Below are 17,190 nucleotides of genomic sequence, written 5' to 3'. Positions count from 1 at the left end.
CCTGACCAACATGGAGAAACCCCGTCTCTACTAAAACTACAAAATTAGCTGGGCGTGGTGGCATGCACCTGTAATCCCAGCTACTCAGGAGGCTGAGGCAGGGGAATCACTTGAACCCAGGAGGCAGAGGTTGCAGTGAGCCGAGATCATACCACTGCACTCCAGCCTGGGCAGTAAGAGTAAAACTCCATCTCAAAAAAAAAAAAAAAGTAGGAATCTTGAATCTGACACTTCATTCCACTTTCCCAAGAGGATGAGCACTTGGGATGGCAGGTTTTCAAATTTATTAATGTAACATTATCCATTACAGAATACACAGAAGACAGCTGTAATAGAATACTACTAAATACATGGGTACTTCTACTATAAAATATTTTCTACAAACATAATTAATCCACAACATGGAAAAGCTAGATTATGAAGGTGTAGAAGACTCAAGATTTTCATTCTGACTTCTACCAGGTAACAAATGACATTCAACAAAAATCTTGCTCTCCATCATTTTCTGCACAAAAATTAAAATTATATACACATGGTCTCCAGCATCTCTCTTCCTCTCCTATTCTATTCTACCTCTCTTTTGTCTGCTGCCTGAATAGAAATGCAAACATTTTCTCAATTCTCTTTATTTGTTCCTGTTCAATCTTTTTCACATCTGTAAAACCTCTTTGGATTCACAAAGTAGAGTACTCATCCCTCACAGCCCAGGGGAAGAAAATTCAAGCTCCAGGCTGACTCCTCTTTCTGGACTCACAGGGCACACGCGGTTGTGCCTCCTACCTCTGCTTTGGTCAGCTGCTCCCGGAGTTTCTCAACTTCTTCCCGGAGATCCCGGATAATTCGGGCATTAGGGTCCTCGTTCACCACAGCGTGGTTAACAATGTGCTTGGCTCTATCTGCATACCGCAGAGTTGAGAGGGTTTCATCATAGTTATCAGCTGCAGGACTCACAGTAGCCACCATAGCAGTCTTGCTGTTACCCCCAAGGCTGTCCTACAGGAGAAAAAAGAAAGTTGAGTAGCATATTAAAGTTGAAAGAAGACATCATATGAGAAACCTGAAATCAGAAATGGTGAACAAATTTCCCCGGGTCAAACACGTTCAACGACAGAGCCAGGGCTAAAATGCAGGTGTACGGACTTGGGTCCTGTGCTGTGTCTTCTCTGCCAAGCCACTGTACTAAAAAGAGGGAGTTTTAGCCTTTGATAAAGGACAGGGAAATGTCATGAAACCTACCTTTATCTCAGTTTAACAAAAATTAATTCTAAGCTATCTGCCCTATTTTATAGGCAAGATGAGACCACAAGAACACAGACTATTCAGAATAAAAAGGACTCCTTAAATGCCTCCAACATCTTCCTCAGAGGAACAAGCATGATACTTACTTGGCAAGCTCCTCCACAACTCGCTGCACTGGGAGTCTCTGTGAAGCCTAATAATGGCTCAGAAAGGTGCTGTTACAAGCTATCAAGCACCTTGCAAAGTTTTTAAAACATAAGGTACAATTATAATCTTACAAAAGTATGTTAAAGCAACTTTCATTTTCTTCCCTCTGATAGCACTTCAAAAGCTACTAAGGTTACAAGTTCTACAGAAACACTTCCACTGTTCGGACAAAGGTCCTGAGAAGAGATACTGTCTTCATGATACTCAAACTGCTAAGTACAGTGAAACGGCTTCAGGACTGACTGGCTTCCAACGGAATGAAAAAATGACCCTTGATTGAGAACATTAAAAATAGAGAGATATAACTCAAGCACAAAACTAGACTTGGGACATCATGCCCACCATGCTGTACTGCACCACAGACAAGGCTGCCCATGCAGGTGACCTCCTGGTACCCACACCTTGAGTGTGGCCAGGACTTATTCATTGGTCTCCAAGGAATGAAAGTGATGGCATGTCACTTCTAAGTAGTTGTGAAGATTCAAAGAAGATGGTGGCTTCTGTTTTGGGTGTTTTCACTCGAGGGGAAACGGGCTGCTATGAAGTGAGGTGGCCCTATGAAGAGAGGCCCACAGGAATGCGTTTGGAAGCAGATCTTCTGGACCCTGCTGACAACCATCTAAGTGAGCAGACACCTCCCCACACCGGTCATGCCTTGAGATGATGATGGCACCCCCATCCCCAACACTTTAATTACATCCATGTGAAACAACCCAGCTAGAGCCAGGTTGTTAAGCTGCATGCACCCGGAGTCTTGAACTATGGAAACCCGGAGACAATAAATGACTTGTTTCCAGCTGTTCCATTCTGAGGGTAATGTGTTACAAGCAATAGGTAACTACTCATACACTAGGACAGCAACCCAGGCTGAGACAAATTATCAAAGCAAACAAACAAAAAGATTGAATATACTCTTTTTGGTAACACAATGTCACTGAATGACAGACTCTCAAGATTAGAGGGAACACTGCAATGGGCCAGTAATGGGGAATTCACTAGAACATAAGAAAGCTAACTCTCCTTTGGGGCAGCATTAACCTATGGAAAACTGCTTTTGAAGATACAAGACTTTGCCAATCTTATTACAACTAAAATGTGTTGGAACAATCTGTGATTTCCCCAGTCTTTGGGCATGCACTTTATTTTACTTAAGTCTCCACCTTTTGTGACTTCAATTTATCACAGAGCCTGGTTTTATTGGTGAGAAAACAGGTCCGTTTGGACAATGGAGGTTAAATCTTGCACTCTGCCTAAAAATCTAGAACTGGTAAGTTGAACAATATCCTAGCCCAGTTAAGATTCTGCCTTCAAGTCCAACATGATTTCCACTGCCCACAATACACATTTGGTAACACAGAGAAAATTCAGGTCTGAAGATTAAATAAGGTGACCTGATATCTTTCCAAATTATCTTACCCTAGTTTCAGAAACAAAATGATTCCTAAAGTGTTACTAAAAGGTCAATATGATCACAGACAGTATGTCCCTTATTCATATACAGTGAAAGTTTGGTTTTCCACAGAAAACATAATTATATTGTTGAAGAAAATATAATTTAATGCATGACACAGAAAGAACTATAACTAATTTGGACTTTGGGAGGTAAAAGCCATGACTGTTTGCTTCGCTCTTCACTTCTAGACACTAATCTCACATAGCTGGTGCTCCAGATTTGGCAACTTTAAGAAAAAATTCATGAAGAGTCTCATGCACATGAATGAAATTCAAATGTGATATAACAAGAGCACAGGAATTCAATCTCATTGCTGTTTGGTTCACTAGCAGCATCGCGCTGTCCTCTGAGAACCACAGCACACTGTCAGCCCATATGAACAGCAAATGCTGTCAGTTGAAAGGGGATTTGTAACAACAACTACTAAAGGAGAAAAATATGTATATTGTGCTCCAATTTATGCTGAGAAAAGGAAACCTGGCAAACAACAAATGCTTGATATTTTAAAAGCCCTTGTTCATGGAGTAACAATACCCTTATGTTAAAAATGACCTCATGCCATCAGCAAAAAGGAAATCACAACAAAAGAACTGGCACTCATTCAAGGAAAAAGTAGAAAGTGTCTTGTTTACTCTTTAACTGTTTAACTGGGCAAATCAGACGAGGTTTGTTTCAAAAGTGGCAACTGCAAATTAAACAGACATAGGACAGAATTTACTTTTGGAAGTCAGAATTTTTAAAAGCTGAAAGAACTCTGTGAAGACATATAATCAAATTATTTCATTTTACAGATGAGAAAGTGAGACCCAGGAAAATGACAGACTTTTCAAAGGTCACAGAGCTGGTTCAGAGCAGAGCTGAAATTATTCATGCATTTGACTCTTCCTGGAGTTCACCATCTAGGGAGGATGCTGGTAAGCAAACACTATATAACAGGAGCTAAGATGATAGGGATAAATACAATATGGTCTAAAACAAACAGCAGAGAGCCAAATCTTGAATGGTTAAGGAAGACTCTCACAGAAAGTGACACTTGAGACTCAAAGATAGAGAAGCATTACCCAGGTAAAGGAAGAGGGGAGGGGAGGCAGCAGAGACTGAAGAGATGGGAGAGGAAAGCGTGTTCCAAGTGGAACAAGAGTAAAGTCCTAGAGGTAAGACAACACTCATCACTTAGCTGGAATTTGTAACATCAAGAAGCACAAGATGAACAATAAAAAGTAAAAGCGGTCAGCTCATGAAGGACTTTGTAAGTCACACGCCATTAAAGAATTTGGACTCTGGCTGGGTGCGGCAGCTCATGCCTGCCTGTAATCCCAGCACCGTGGGAGGCCAAGGTAGGAGGATCACTTGAGTCCAGAAGTTCAAGACCAGCCTGGCCAACATAGTGAGACTGTTTATATAAAAAAGAAAAAAATAGAATTTGGACTTTATCCTAAGAGCCTATGGAAGTTACTGAAGAGACTGAGGGTTAAGAGTATTAATTTAAAAAGATGTTGCAACCTAACCATGGAGAAAGGACTGGACTAAGAAAGCTCGAGGGAAATGATTGTCATCCAAGCGTCAGATGAAAGTGGCCTTCATTAGGGAGGTGGCAGTAGGAACGAAAAGAGGGAGATGAATTAGAAAGGTACTCATCATCTGAGCACTCATTACCAGAAATTACTTCATGTTAAGAGGCCCACATTTAGATGGTTATTCAGAGGAGCAAAAATCATCTTAATATGAAACAGTTCTCCACTGACCACTTAGCGAATGCACAACCCTCATTTAACGGTTGTTCCATCCTCCCTGGGAGAAGAGCACTCACATCCATCGCAGACCAACTCAACAAGAGGAGCCACAGCTTCTCTCATTCTCAGATGTTACACACATTAAGAGCACAACACAATTACAATGCAAACACGAGGCAGAAAAAAAAAAGACCCTGTGAAACTGAAAATGTTATAGAAGATGGGCAGTTTTACAAGTTCAATGGAAATTATGTTGGAGAATACAGGAAGTATGCCCATGTCAAAGGAGGATCTGGATGAGTCAGACTAAGAATTTCAGAAGGAAAAAGCAACAGGGGCCTGAAACCCACTTTGAAGGAAAAGGATCTGCATTTCCACCAACTTGGAGAGGGCTCTGGGAAAACTGCTTAAGCTCTGGAACATGTTTTGCAAAAAATGCCCCTATTTACGATCTTCTGTGAAGGCTAAATGATGTTAAAAAAAGATCATATACATTTTTTTTTTTTTTTTTTTTTTGAGATGGAGGCTCACTCTGTTGCCCAGGCTGGAGTGCAGTGGCACGGCCTTGGCTCACTGCTACCTCTACCTCCTAGGTTCAAGTGATTCGCCTGCCTCAGCCTCCCAGGTAACTGGGATTAAAGGTACACACCACCACTTCCAGCTCATTTCTGTATTTTTAGTAGAGATGGGGGCTTCACCATGTTGGCCAGGCTGGTCTCAAACTCCTGGCCTCAGGTGATCTGTCCACTTCAGCCTCCCAAAGTGCTGGGATTACAGGCATGAGCCCCATGCCCAGCCAGATCACATACATTTTTAAGGAAAAAAATAATGTCAAATATTCAGCAAACACGGGACTTATTTTTAATACATGAAAGTTGCAATTATAACCTAAGTTAACTGAACAGCAGATTAAGTGACCTTTTAAAAAATGTTTATGGTTTCATTCTTCAAGTTCAAGTATTATGAACAGTTTTTTTCATTATTTTCTATCAAAGACTGGTAAATATCAAGTGAGTATCCTTCTAATGAAAATAACCTTTGATAAAATGAGCACAGCCTTGGCAAAAATAGCTGCACAGTCAAGTCAGTGCTGATTCCAATCCCGATCCTGCCATTCACTAGTTCTGCACCCTCTGTCTCATCTGACTACTGGGAACACCACCCTTTCCCTTCTAAGAAGGAAATGAGATGATGTCCATGAAGCCCTTGGCATGGCACCATGGCACCAGACACTCCTGCAACAGGTGCTCCTGGCCTCCAGCCCACTGAAGCCACCCAGTGATTACCCATGCCATTTTCACTGTGTCGATTAACAAAAGACAGTTCTTGTTTTTTCGTGTTTTTTTTTTTTTTTTTTTTTTTTTTTTTTTTTTTTTTTGAGAGGGAGTCCCACTCTGTCACCAGGCTGGAGTGCAGTTGCGCGATACCGGCTCACTGCAACCTCCTCCTCCTGGGTTCAAGCGATTCTCCTGCCTCAGCCTCCCAAGTAGCTGGCATTACAGGCATGCACCACCACACCCAGCCAATTTTTGTATTTTTAGTACAGGCAGTGTTTCACCATGTTGGTCAGGCTGGTCTCAAACTCCTGACTTCAGCTGATCCTCCTGCCTCGGCCTCCCAAAGTGTTGGGATTACAGGCATCAGCCTCCACATCGGACCAACAAAAGATACTTGTTGTTTTAAATGGGCTCAAGTAGCAACACTGAAACAAGGACAATATATGATCAGGAAATGTTTCTGTGGAAAGTTGGAGGAAGTATCTTATCAAGATTTCTTCTAGAGGACAAGCATGGTGACTCACAACTGTAATCCTGGCACTTTGGGAGGCCAAGGCAGGAGGATGCTTAAGGCCAGGAGTTCAAGACCAGCCTGGGCAACACAGTGAGATCTCATCTCTACTAAAAATTAGAAGAAAAAAAAAAAAATGCTACGTATCGTGGTGCATACCTGTAGTCCCAACTACTCAAGGAGGCTGATGCGGGAGGATCACTTAAGTCCAGGAGTTCCAGACTGTAGTGAGTTATGACTGCACAACTGCACTCTAGCCTGGACAACAGAGACCCCCTGTCTGGAAAAAAAAAAAAAAAAGACTTCTTATATATTTAAAAAAAAAAATTCCTAACCAGTTGCAGTGGCTCATGCCTGTAATCCCAGCACTTTGGGAGGTTGAGGTGCATGGATCACTTGAGGTCAGGAGTTCAAGACCAGCCTGGTCAACATGGCAAAACCCTGTCTCTACTAAAATTTAAAAAATCAGCCAGGTGTGGCAGTGCGCACCTATAATCCCAGCTACTCGGGAGGCTGAAGCAGAAGAATCACTTGAACCAGGAGGTGGAGGTTGCAGTGGGCTGAGATTGCGCCACTACACTCCGGCCTGGGTAACAGAGCAAGGCTCTGTCTCAAAAAAAAAAAAAAAATCCTTTGGTAATGAAACAATTTTAAAAAATTTTTAATACATATGTTTAAGGTGTAAAGCCTGTTTGATATATATAAACATACTAATATAATTGATTACTACAAACAAATGAACACATCCATCACCTTACACAGTTACCTTTTGTGAGAAGCACACCTAAAATATAGCAAATTTTTTTTTGTATACGATACAATGTTATTAACTATAGTCCTTATACTGCCCATTAGATATCCAGACTTAGTATCCTATATAACTACAAGTTTATTCACTAATTTTAATGGCTTTTATGAAAAAGAATAATTATATTCATCCTCCAAAGTCTTGAATTTTGCAGTTTGCTTGTTTTTCTAATTATTCTACAGGAAAAAAAACTACAAAACATTTCTGTTAGTCTTACAGAAGTAGAAGTGCTTATGCTATTTGAGACAGGAAGGAAAAGTAAATTTTTTTTTTTAGGTTAAAAGCACTGAGGTGTTTAGTTATATAGGCTGACATCAGTGATTCAAATAACAAAATCTGAATAATAATTTACTACTTTAAAAGACTAAAGGTTAGAATTGTCTTTACGGCAGGCCAAAGTTGTTTTAATTTTGTTCCTAAAAATTATCTCTTACTATCTGATGTTTGTGAGGTTGCATGACAAACCTTTACAAGTGGTTTTAATTATCAAAATTTGTTTACACTTTTGTTTAAATTTCTAACAGTACTATATTTTGGCCAAAGGAAGTAATGGACCTGATTTTCTACTGTGGCCAATTTATTGAATTTTAGCATTACATTTAAGAAAGAACACACTGACATTTACATAAAGAATGTTTTATTTTAACAAAACATATTCAAACAGTGTGCGGAGTTCTGAATTAAAAAGTTGAACGCTAGTAAATCTTGAGAGGAGGTAGAAACCAGGAGAAACCCCTAATTCATTTCACAAAGGCTGTTTTCTAAACGTGCTATGGACTAAATCAGTAACTATGTCCTCTACTAAGCTACTGGGGCGGCCCGTGTTGAACTCATCTTAGTACTTTCAACCCCCAATGCAACGCATGCCAGGTGTTCAACAAATTCTTGATCAGTAAGAAAATAGAGCATCACAAAATTAAACAGGGCACATAAAATTATTTCTCCATTTTAAAAATAGAAAAAAAAAGAGTATTAAAGGATTTAGTCAGGTGACACCCCTATAAATGGGTTAAATTGTCACTGCAACTTATATCCTCTAATTCCCAGTCCAATATCCAACTCACCACACCACCTTATGAAGACTAAAGGGGCTCTGGAGGGCTGGAGGAAGCTGGAAATAAGTCTCTTTTTTCACCAAACTATTACATGTTATCACCATCTCTGTCATGATCTATCACAAATTCAGGTTCTAATATTGTGTGTGCACATCTTATCTCCCTCACGAGCCACAGAGGGCAAGAAGTGCCCTGTTTTCCTCTGTTTTAAAATGGAGGCTACGTTCTCCTCCTACCACTGCACATTGACTTTCTTCTTTCTCACTTCCATTGCTCTTGTTCATACAGAATCAATCAATCAATGAATGACTGTGTGCCCTACTCTGCAGCCTCTAACACCTTTAAGAAGCCAAAAGCAAATTAAAGCCATCATGAGTAAAGCTAAACAGAAACCAAGGTCTGAATGCCCTGAAGTTAAACAGAAAACAAGCTCCAAAATGTTAGCCCAAGAAAAGGAGTCTGTGGTAGGCCAGGGTGGCCCAGCTGACTGTGAGGCCAGCGGAGGCTCCTCCTCCATGACTCACACAGCAGTCAGATGAGCAGAAGGCCCTTTCTCTACTCCCCCAAATCTCCAGAACCAATCATGTGATTCCTTGTGCATCCAGCAACCTCACTGCATCCAGGTTCTAGTAAGCTGGAATGTGAATTGCTAGGAAAAAAAACCTATGTTTATTCCATCAAAAATGTCATTACCATAAGAGCCTAATAACTATACATTTGCACACCGATGGAGGAAATGATACCTGGAAGGGATTAACAGTCTACTCTTTTTTTCTTCCTTCTTGCCAACCACCAAAAGTTTGCCATGAAGGAAAAAAACAAACTTACTTTGAGCAGCCAAGTGAGAACTGAGTCACGATATGGAACAAATTTATTCTTGTTTTTGCCAGCACTCTGATCTGCAAGAGCTGAGATAACCAGACCAAGGGTTGTGAGGGACCTGCATGGTACAACAAACCGAAATAATTACAAAAATGAAATATATCAAATGTCACATTTTAGCACAAAGATTGAACACCAAGATGCCCTTGTACCTGCATGTGAGCAGCACCCTGTCAGCATTTTGCTGCTCAGTTCAAAAGCACACAACTCGAAATAGCTATTTTCCCCAATACTACTATAAGCAATAAAAATGCTTAGCCCAATATTTTGTAGTACATAAAAATGTGAGCTATAAATCTTCAGGTCAATATAACACCAAAACCACGTATCTTTAAGAAAGGAAGCCAGAAACACAATAATTAAACCATAGTACAAAGCAAAAATTGTATATATGAGATTCAATAATAGGATAGCATCTGGGTGATGGTGTTCTATCATCTCCATTTGGTTTATGACTCCTATGTGTCCTTCTGGGAGCCACAAGGACAGAAAAGCTTCCTACCCATAATGAGCTAACGATTCGGCTTGAGGGAGAAAATTTGAAGCCCATATGAAGGAACTGGTAAACAAAATATTACTTCATATTATTCGTAGCACAGGATCACCCCTGCCATGAAAAGAATTACCTGACCCAAAACAGCAATAGGGCCACTGCTGAGAAACCCTGACCTGACTGAGTCTGTGCTCTTCGACCCCATCAGGCATCTCAACAAAACCTAAAATGAGCCCACATGAAGGAACTGGTGAACAAAATATTACTTGGTAAAGTCTTAGCTTCTTGGACTTGGACAAGCTGCGACAGTGTCTAGTAAAGGAAAAGCTCAATGTGGTCAGTATGTGTTTGTCCAAAGAGCAACACACAGGTCAAGTTTCAACAGCTCCACTCTGAGAGACCAGTTATCTTTGATCTTCTCTATAGCTAAAACCAGTGGTTCTCAACTGGAGGGTGACTGTGTCCCCACAGGGAACAGCCATGGATATTGAAAGTGAGTTTGGGTTGACACACCTGGGGGTGGGGGAAGAGGTGGCAGCTACTATCGCCATCTAGTGGGGAGAAGCCAGGGATGCAGCTAGACACTCTACAAAGCACAGGATCACCCTTCCCATGAAAAGAATTACCTGACCCAAAACAGCAATAGGGCCACTGCTGAGAAACCCTGACCCGAGGCTGTGCTCTTTGGCCCCATCAGGCATCTCAACAAAACCTAAAATGAGCCCAGGGCCATTGAAAATACCAGAAAAAAATTCCAAATCACCTTATTATTTTAACAACCACAGATGTTCCCCCATTGGCTATTAAATCAATAAAGCAATAAAAATAAGCTTGAGAGCACTTACTTGTTAATGTTGCTCCCTTCCTTCAGCCTGTCCCCTGCAGCGCCCGTCTTCGTTGCTCGTTCACTGCCAGCTAAATCCACCAGGCTCAGTTTGCCCACTTTCTCTCCAGATGTCTACAAAGGAAATCAATCAATCCTAACAAACAGGAACACAGGGCCAGTTGTGGTGGTTCATGCTAGTAATTCCAGCACTTTGGGAGGACAAGGAACGAGGATCACCTGAGCCTAGGATTTCAAGAACAGCCTGGGCAACACAGCAAAATCCTGCCTCCATAAAAAATTAAAAAAAAAAAAAAAATAGCTGGCCATGGTGGTGCGTGCCTATACTCCCAGCTACTTGGGAAACTGAGGTGGGAGATCACTTGAGCCCAGAAGTTCCAGGCCACAGTGAGCTATGATTGTACCTCTGCATTCCAACCTGAGCGACAGAGTGAGACCCTGTCTCTTAAAAAACAATACAAAAAGCAGTTCTGTCACAACTCAACGGATTTATGATCTAAACCCTTTATTAAAAGTATTTAGTGTTACTTCAAAATTATTTTGTGCTGCTATAACACACTGTAAGAAAACCGTACAATCTAATGATGGAGATACAGAAAATTTATAAAACTACTAATCCATCCAGGATGAAAGCTAATTATCTCAGAAAAACAGTGCCTCCAAAATGAGCCATTTTGAAGGGTGCCCAACAAAATTTCCAGAGCAGTATACAAAAGTACTTCTAAGAGTTAAATTTTACTATTATTGGAAACTGTGTTTAAAATTTCACGGATATTTATCAATAATCCTGAGACAAAACACTTGCAATTCTGACATAAAAAAAATAAACTGACCTTTATACAACAGAAGAATCCCTCAAAATCTCAAAACTTTTTGTAACATTTACATCTTATTCATATATAATTCCATTTCATGTCGGGTGTTAGATTTATATCTTTTTCTAGTTAAGATATTATATACATACAGATACAAAGATATCTTTATCAAGTGTTTTCTTATCAAGCACATACATGTAACATACTTTGTACTTCAATAGCAATACAAGAAATGTAGGAAACCAATACCAAAATCTATAGACTGAATCGTTTTTAAAGCCTTCCTTTAAAATAGACATTTCCATAAATAAACATGCTGTTAACAAAAGGATATTCAGTGTCCCAAATCAAAAGCACTTTTAGTTTAAAAAAAAAAAAAAGTCTTCAGTATGTTTTCTGTTTTATGCTGAAAAGGAAATAAGAAACAAAGAACTTTTTGTTGTTACACTAATCTTGCTGTGATGGTAAACGGAGAAAAATATGCTTTCAGCAGATGAAAATCCTGCCAAAGTATAGCACTTTGCCAGGGTGATTATTTTACCTTCTGGTATTTGAAATGGACACACTAGGGGGTAGGCATCATAATAAAATATGTAAAATTCACATTAAAAGAGGGAAGATGCAAATATACTAGGCAACAGACAAGTTTGCAACGCAGCAGAAGCACATGTATCTCTGACTGAGTTTACTCTTCACAAGATTCAAAACCAAACACTCAAAAAGTTATTCTACAAAAGCGAGTGATTTTATAGTACAATTTCCCCAATGTCATTTATTCCTTCTAATAGTGTTTCACAGAAGGCAACACTGCAAAAGAACCTCTGCTAAATCAGCTAGAAGTTTTGTTTTGTTTTGTTTTTGTGACACAGGGTCTTGCTCTGTTGCCCAGTGCAGCGGGGCAATCATATCTCACTGCAGTCTCAAGCTCCTGGGCTCAACTAATCCTCCCACCCCACCTCAGCCTCCCTAGTCGCTAGGTCTATGGGCATGAACCACCCACACCTTGCTAATTTTCAAATATTCTGTAGAAATGGAGTCTTATTATGTTACCCGGCTGTTCTCCAACTCCTGGGCTCAAGCAATCCTCCGGCCTTAGTCTCCCAAAGTGCTGGGATTACAGGTGTGAGGCACAGTGCCTGGGCAAGCGAGAGAATTACCATTGGCTTATGCAGTTAGCCATCACAGTTTAAAACTCAAAAACTGCTGGGGCAGACAGTGGGCCATCGGTCCACTTAACTTCTGCTCCACCTTCCTTTAGTGCGAGTGGGTGGAAAGCTTAAACCCACATTTCTCAGACTCCCTGGCAGCCCAGGCTCAGGATACACCTGCTAGAGGCTGAAAAGCAGAAGTAGAGCATAGGCCGCCTGCTGCCACTTTCTGGCTCTTTCTGCTGGCAGCGGGACTGGGGAAATGCAAGCACATTCTCCAGGTTCCAGGATGCTCTGAGGCGGCAGCATGAACAGAAGCAACTTCTCTATTCCTGCTTCCTGGATCACAGCTATGGGTATGCCTGGAACTCAGTGTTCTAGAGGTGTCCTCAGAGGTGGCACCACCCCGGTGGCCAGATGTGTGCTGTTCAGAAAGTTATTCCTCAAGAGGCAGTCTAGAACCTGGTCCTCCTCAGATGTCCCAACAACCCTGGAATCACCTGCTTCCCTACATGACATCCCTTTCTATTGACCTGGAGTAGCTTCTGTTTCTTGTCCAGAGTCCTCATTGACACACAAGTCTAGCCAGGACTTTAATTCATCTAACACCTGTAGAAGAAAAAAATAAAACCACAATCCACTTTAGAAATATAAAAACAGGTCATGCATCTGAACACCTACCCCAGACTTCACATCATAGAGAGTATGTGTGAGGGTGATTTTGAAAACTGCATGGGATCGGCTACTCTCCTCGTTCATGTTGGTTGCAGCAACTGTGCGAGATTTGTTACCCTCAGACATCAATGACTCAATATCCTAAGTGGAAACAAATCATAGACCCACATTTCATTACTTGTGTAATACACACTAAAACCCTGCTACACTACAAAATGCATTACAAGTTTTGCTACTTAGTCAACAACATTTGGAGTTAACGTTCTTGTTTCTCAATGAACATTGAGCCCCATGGAGTACAATAGCCAATATCGTCTCTGAAAACTTAAAGTAGATCATTTGCTACAGGTACAGAGGTGGCAGCTTTGACTCAAAGTTCAGAAGCTACACCTTTGGTCACACAAGATGAATAAGTATGCCACGCCAACCCTCATCTAATATAGAAATTTGAAAAAACTTAGTTTCTTTAATACAGAAGCAATACAAATTTATTGTTAAAACAAATTAGATTATACAAATAAGCAACACAAATAACTTAAATAACTTGTGTTATTTCTCCTTTCATCCAGGCATATCACCAACTACCACTATCTTAGCAGACCTGTTTTTTTTTTTTCATCATACTTTAATTTCTAGGGTACACATGCAGAACGTGCCAGTTTGTTACATATGTATATATGTGCCATGTTGGTGTGCTGCACCCATTAACTCGGCAGACCTGTTTTTAAAAATTAGAATGTCAAGAGACTAATTTTCTGCATTGATTTACCACTTGGTTGCTACTACTACTAAAAAAGAGAAACAACAAAATACAATAGGAAGGTCAAGGGATTTTCTTTTTTTTTTTAATGTTATAAGCTCTAAAACAGTTAACCAACCTGGATTTTAATTGTATTAATAACAATGCAGAGCTATGATACCCATCTGCCTTACAAGGATCTTACTGAGGAGTGAGAAAAAGGGTATGTGTGAAAGCTGACTAGATGCTTCCTATTACCCAGTCTTCACTTCGTTCCAGTAACACAGCCCAATCTTCAACTTGGCACATATGGCCAAGCTAAGAGACTACATTTCCCAGATGCCCTTGCAGCTCACTCTGGCCACATGACATTTTAGTGAATAAGATTTAAAATTAAAATAGGCCATCTGGGAATTCTCCTTCAAGGAGTAGGCATGCTATCACGTGTTGGTTCTAAGAGCCATCTTGAACTATGGGAATAAGGACATTACCACACCGCTCTATGTTGACCACTGGAAGGAATCTAGGTCCCTAATAACACATTTGGGGCCACCATACCGCCCTGGAGAGTCTACCTCCATATTTCTTTTCCATTAAAAGTCTTGTTTCAATCATCATTCATTCATTCATACTTTCAAATGTATACTGAAAGCACCTACCATAGGGTAGGTACTTTTCAAACACTGAGAATATATAATGGACAAAACAGGTAATAATCCCTATTTCAAAGAACTGTTACTTTTTTTTAATGTTATGTGCAACTGAACACAATCCTAACTGACACACATCACCAAAAACTGAAAATCACAATTTTCTATTAAAAGAATAATGTTTAAGAAAAAATTCAACACGATACATAAAAAGCCTTAAAGTAAAAACATTAACTGCAAAAGGAAGTATAAGTGGGCCCCAGAATGGGAAAACAACAACAAAAGATAAAATTCACAATTTTCTAGATTGATTCAAACCCACTTTAGATTCACTAAGTCTGATAACTTTTCATTTAAAAGCCTCATCCTATTTAGTCTATATTTATTCACTGGTCTCTGATCAACTACCTCATTTTTAGGATTTTTGTAAAAATGGATTTATTAAGTGATGCTATTATATATGCAATTTTAAAAAACAACAAAGTAAGCCAAGAAAGAGAGCCCACCCTACTACACTAAATTTAAGTAGTTCACACACAGGATGTTGTTACCTTGTAGCTTGTGACAGCCAGTTTAGAAAGTCCGTCGACATAAGGTCCCAACACACTATGCTCTCTGACTTTCAACGTCTGACGGCTTCTGTTCATGAAAAACAAAGAAATGATTTTTTAACAATAGCCTATTTTTAAAAAGGACTCAGCTCTGCTCCATAAAAATATACAATGAATTCAAGAAAGACCCCAAATAAATAAAACCAACCGACTTGATCCCAGAAGAATTTAAACCAAACTTTAAAATCTTCACTGGGAAGAAAACTTCATAATGTGATTAAATATCACATCACTCAAAGGGTACATTGTGGGATGTCTATTTGCTACTACAAAGAATGCAGAGTCAAATAAATATGAAAAATCTATTTGTCTTACACAGAATGTGGTACAAAGAGCAGAAACTCAGTAAATGTTAACTGTGCAAGAAAGGAAAACTATAGACCAGTCTGTCATGAAGAAAGACAAACAAGACAATAAACTGAATCTAATGATTTCAAAATACAAAACTGGGCTTATCTCAGGGCTTCTAGGCTATCAACCACTGGAAAACAGATACGCGCACTTTAATCACATTGACAGCCTAAGGGGGCAGAGGCAGGAAGTACGATCATTTCAATAAATGCATGAAAAAAGATTCAATAAAATTAAAATTAAATATTTGTAAGTTTTTTTTTTTTTTTTTTTTAAAAACCCTCTTAGCAAACAAGGAACTAATAAACCCAGTAAAGGACATCTGAGAAAACTGTAGAGCACAGATAGCATAGTTAATAATATAAACCAAAAATATTAAGAATATTTGTTGAGGTGTTAGTCAAAGGGTACAAAGTTTCTGTTAGGAGGAGTAAGTTCTTGAGATCTATTGCACAGCATGGTGACTACAGTCAGTAACACAGTGTGTGTTTCAAAATTGCTGAGAGTAGATTTTAAATGTCTGCACCATAAAAAAAAAAGGTAAGTGGGTGAAGTGACGGATATGTTAATTAGCTTGATATAATCATTCCATAATATATACATGATCAAAACACACTGTACTCCATAAACATACACAATTCTCATTTGTCAATTAAAAATTAAATTATAAAAAAGAGTGTTAATGATGAGGTTACTGGTGATTTTCATTTTATATTTTTTTCCTTATTTTATACCACGAATGTGTGTCCATTTTTGAACTACACAAAATCTTTTTTAAAAAAGAAATAAATTATAATACTTAAAGTTTTTTGTTTTTTTGTTTTTTTTCAAATGGAGTCTTGCTCTATCACCCAGGCTGGAGCGCAGCACCAGGATTTCAGCTCACTGCAACCTCCACCTCCCGGGTTCAAGCAGTTCTCCTGCCTCAGCCTCCTGAATAACTGGGATTACAGGTGCACATCACCACACCCAGCTCATTTCTGTATTTTTAGTAGACACGGGGTTTCATCGTGTTGGCCAGGCTGGTCTCGAACACCTGACCCCAAGTGATCCGTCTGCCTTGGCCTCCCAAAGTGCTGGGATTACAGGCATGAGCCACCATGCCCAACCAATGTTTCAAGTTTTTTGGTGGTTCTTTGATGCCTATGAAGAGGCATCACTCCTCAGCTTGATACGTATGCTCCTTTATAATCTGCTCTTGACCACCTCTTAGTCAGCTCTCCTTATCCTCGCCTTAGGCAGGAATTAATTTACTTTTATCCATTTGTATTATAATAAACTTTGGGCTCTAGAATGGCAAGAATAATGTCTAATTACTTTGGGAGTCTGCAGTTCCTAGCACAAGTCCTGTCACATAAGAATCACTAGATGAATGAACAGACTTCACTAACAAAATGAAGATGAGAGAGATTAAGGTGACAAAGAGGACTTCAAATGTTAGCTTCCATCATTTGGAGAGGGAGTACTAGTAACTAAGAAGGCAGGAGAGGAAGGGAAGAAATCATCATTTGGAGAGGGAGTGCTAGTAACTAAGAAGGCAGGAGAGGAAGGGAAGAAATCATCATTTGGAGAGGGAGTGCTAGTAACTAAGAAGGCAGGAGAGGAAGGGAAGAAATCATCATTTGGAGAGGGAGTGCTAGTAACTAAGAAGGCAGGAGAGGAAGGGAAGAAATCATCATTTGGAGAGGGAGTGCTAGTA

The 17,190-nt window shown here is 39.8% G+C and overlaps 1 protein-coding gene across 4 annotated transcripts in view; it reads right to left on the bottom strand.

Annotated features, from left to right (window-relative positions):
- Positions 1 to 17,190, bottom strand: part of KIF13B (kinesin family member 13B) — a 198,629-nt gene that overhangs the window by 102,008 nt on the left and 79,431 nt on the right. For all 4 annotated transcript variants that reach the window (XM_010370897.2, XM_010370896.2, XM_030937676.1 and 1 more), the window contains exons 7-11: positions 15,081 to 15,168; positions 13,147 to 13,281; positions 10,504 to 10,616; positions 9,112 to 9,223; positions 781 to 993 (exon numbers count right to left, since the gene is read on the bottom strand). In XM_010370897.2, the coding sequence (XP_010369199.2) occupies positions 781 to 993; positions 9,112 to 9,223; positions 10,504 to 10,616; positions 13,147 to 13,281; positions 15,081 to 15,168 (661 nt within the window). The remainder of the gene's footprint in view (positions 1 to 780; positions 994 to 9,111; positions 9,224 to 10,503; positions 10,617 to 13,146; positions 13,282 to 15,080; positions 15,169 to 17,190) is intronic.

Source organism: Rhinopithecus roxellana, chromosome 9, assembly GCF_007565055.1.
Source record: "Rhinopithecus roxellana isolate Shanxi Qingling chromosome 9, ASM756505v1, whole genome shotgun sequence".
NCBI lineage: Eukaryota > Metazoa > Chordata > Mammalia > Primates > Cercopithecidae > Rhinopithecus > Rhinopithecus roxellana.
Note: the sequence above shows the minus strand (reverse complement) of the source record. Positions and strands in the feature narration are given on the sequence as shown.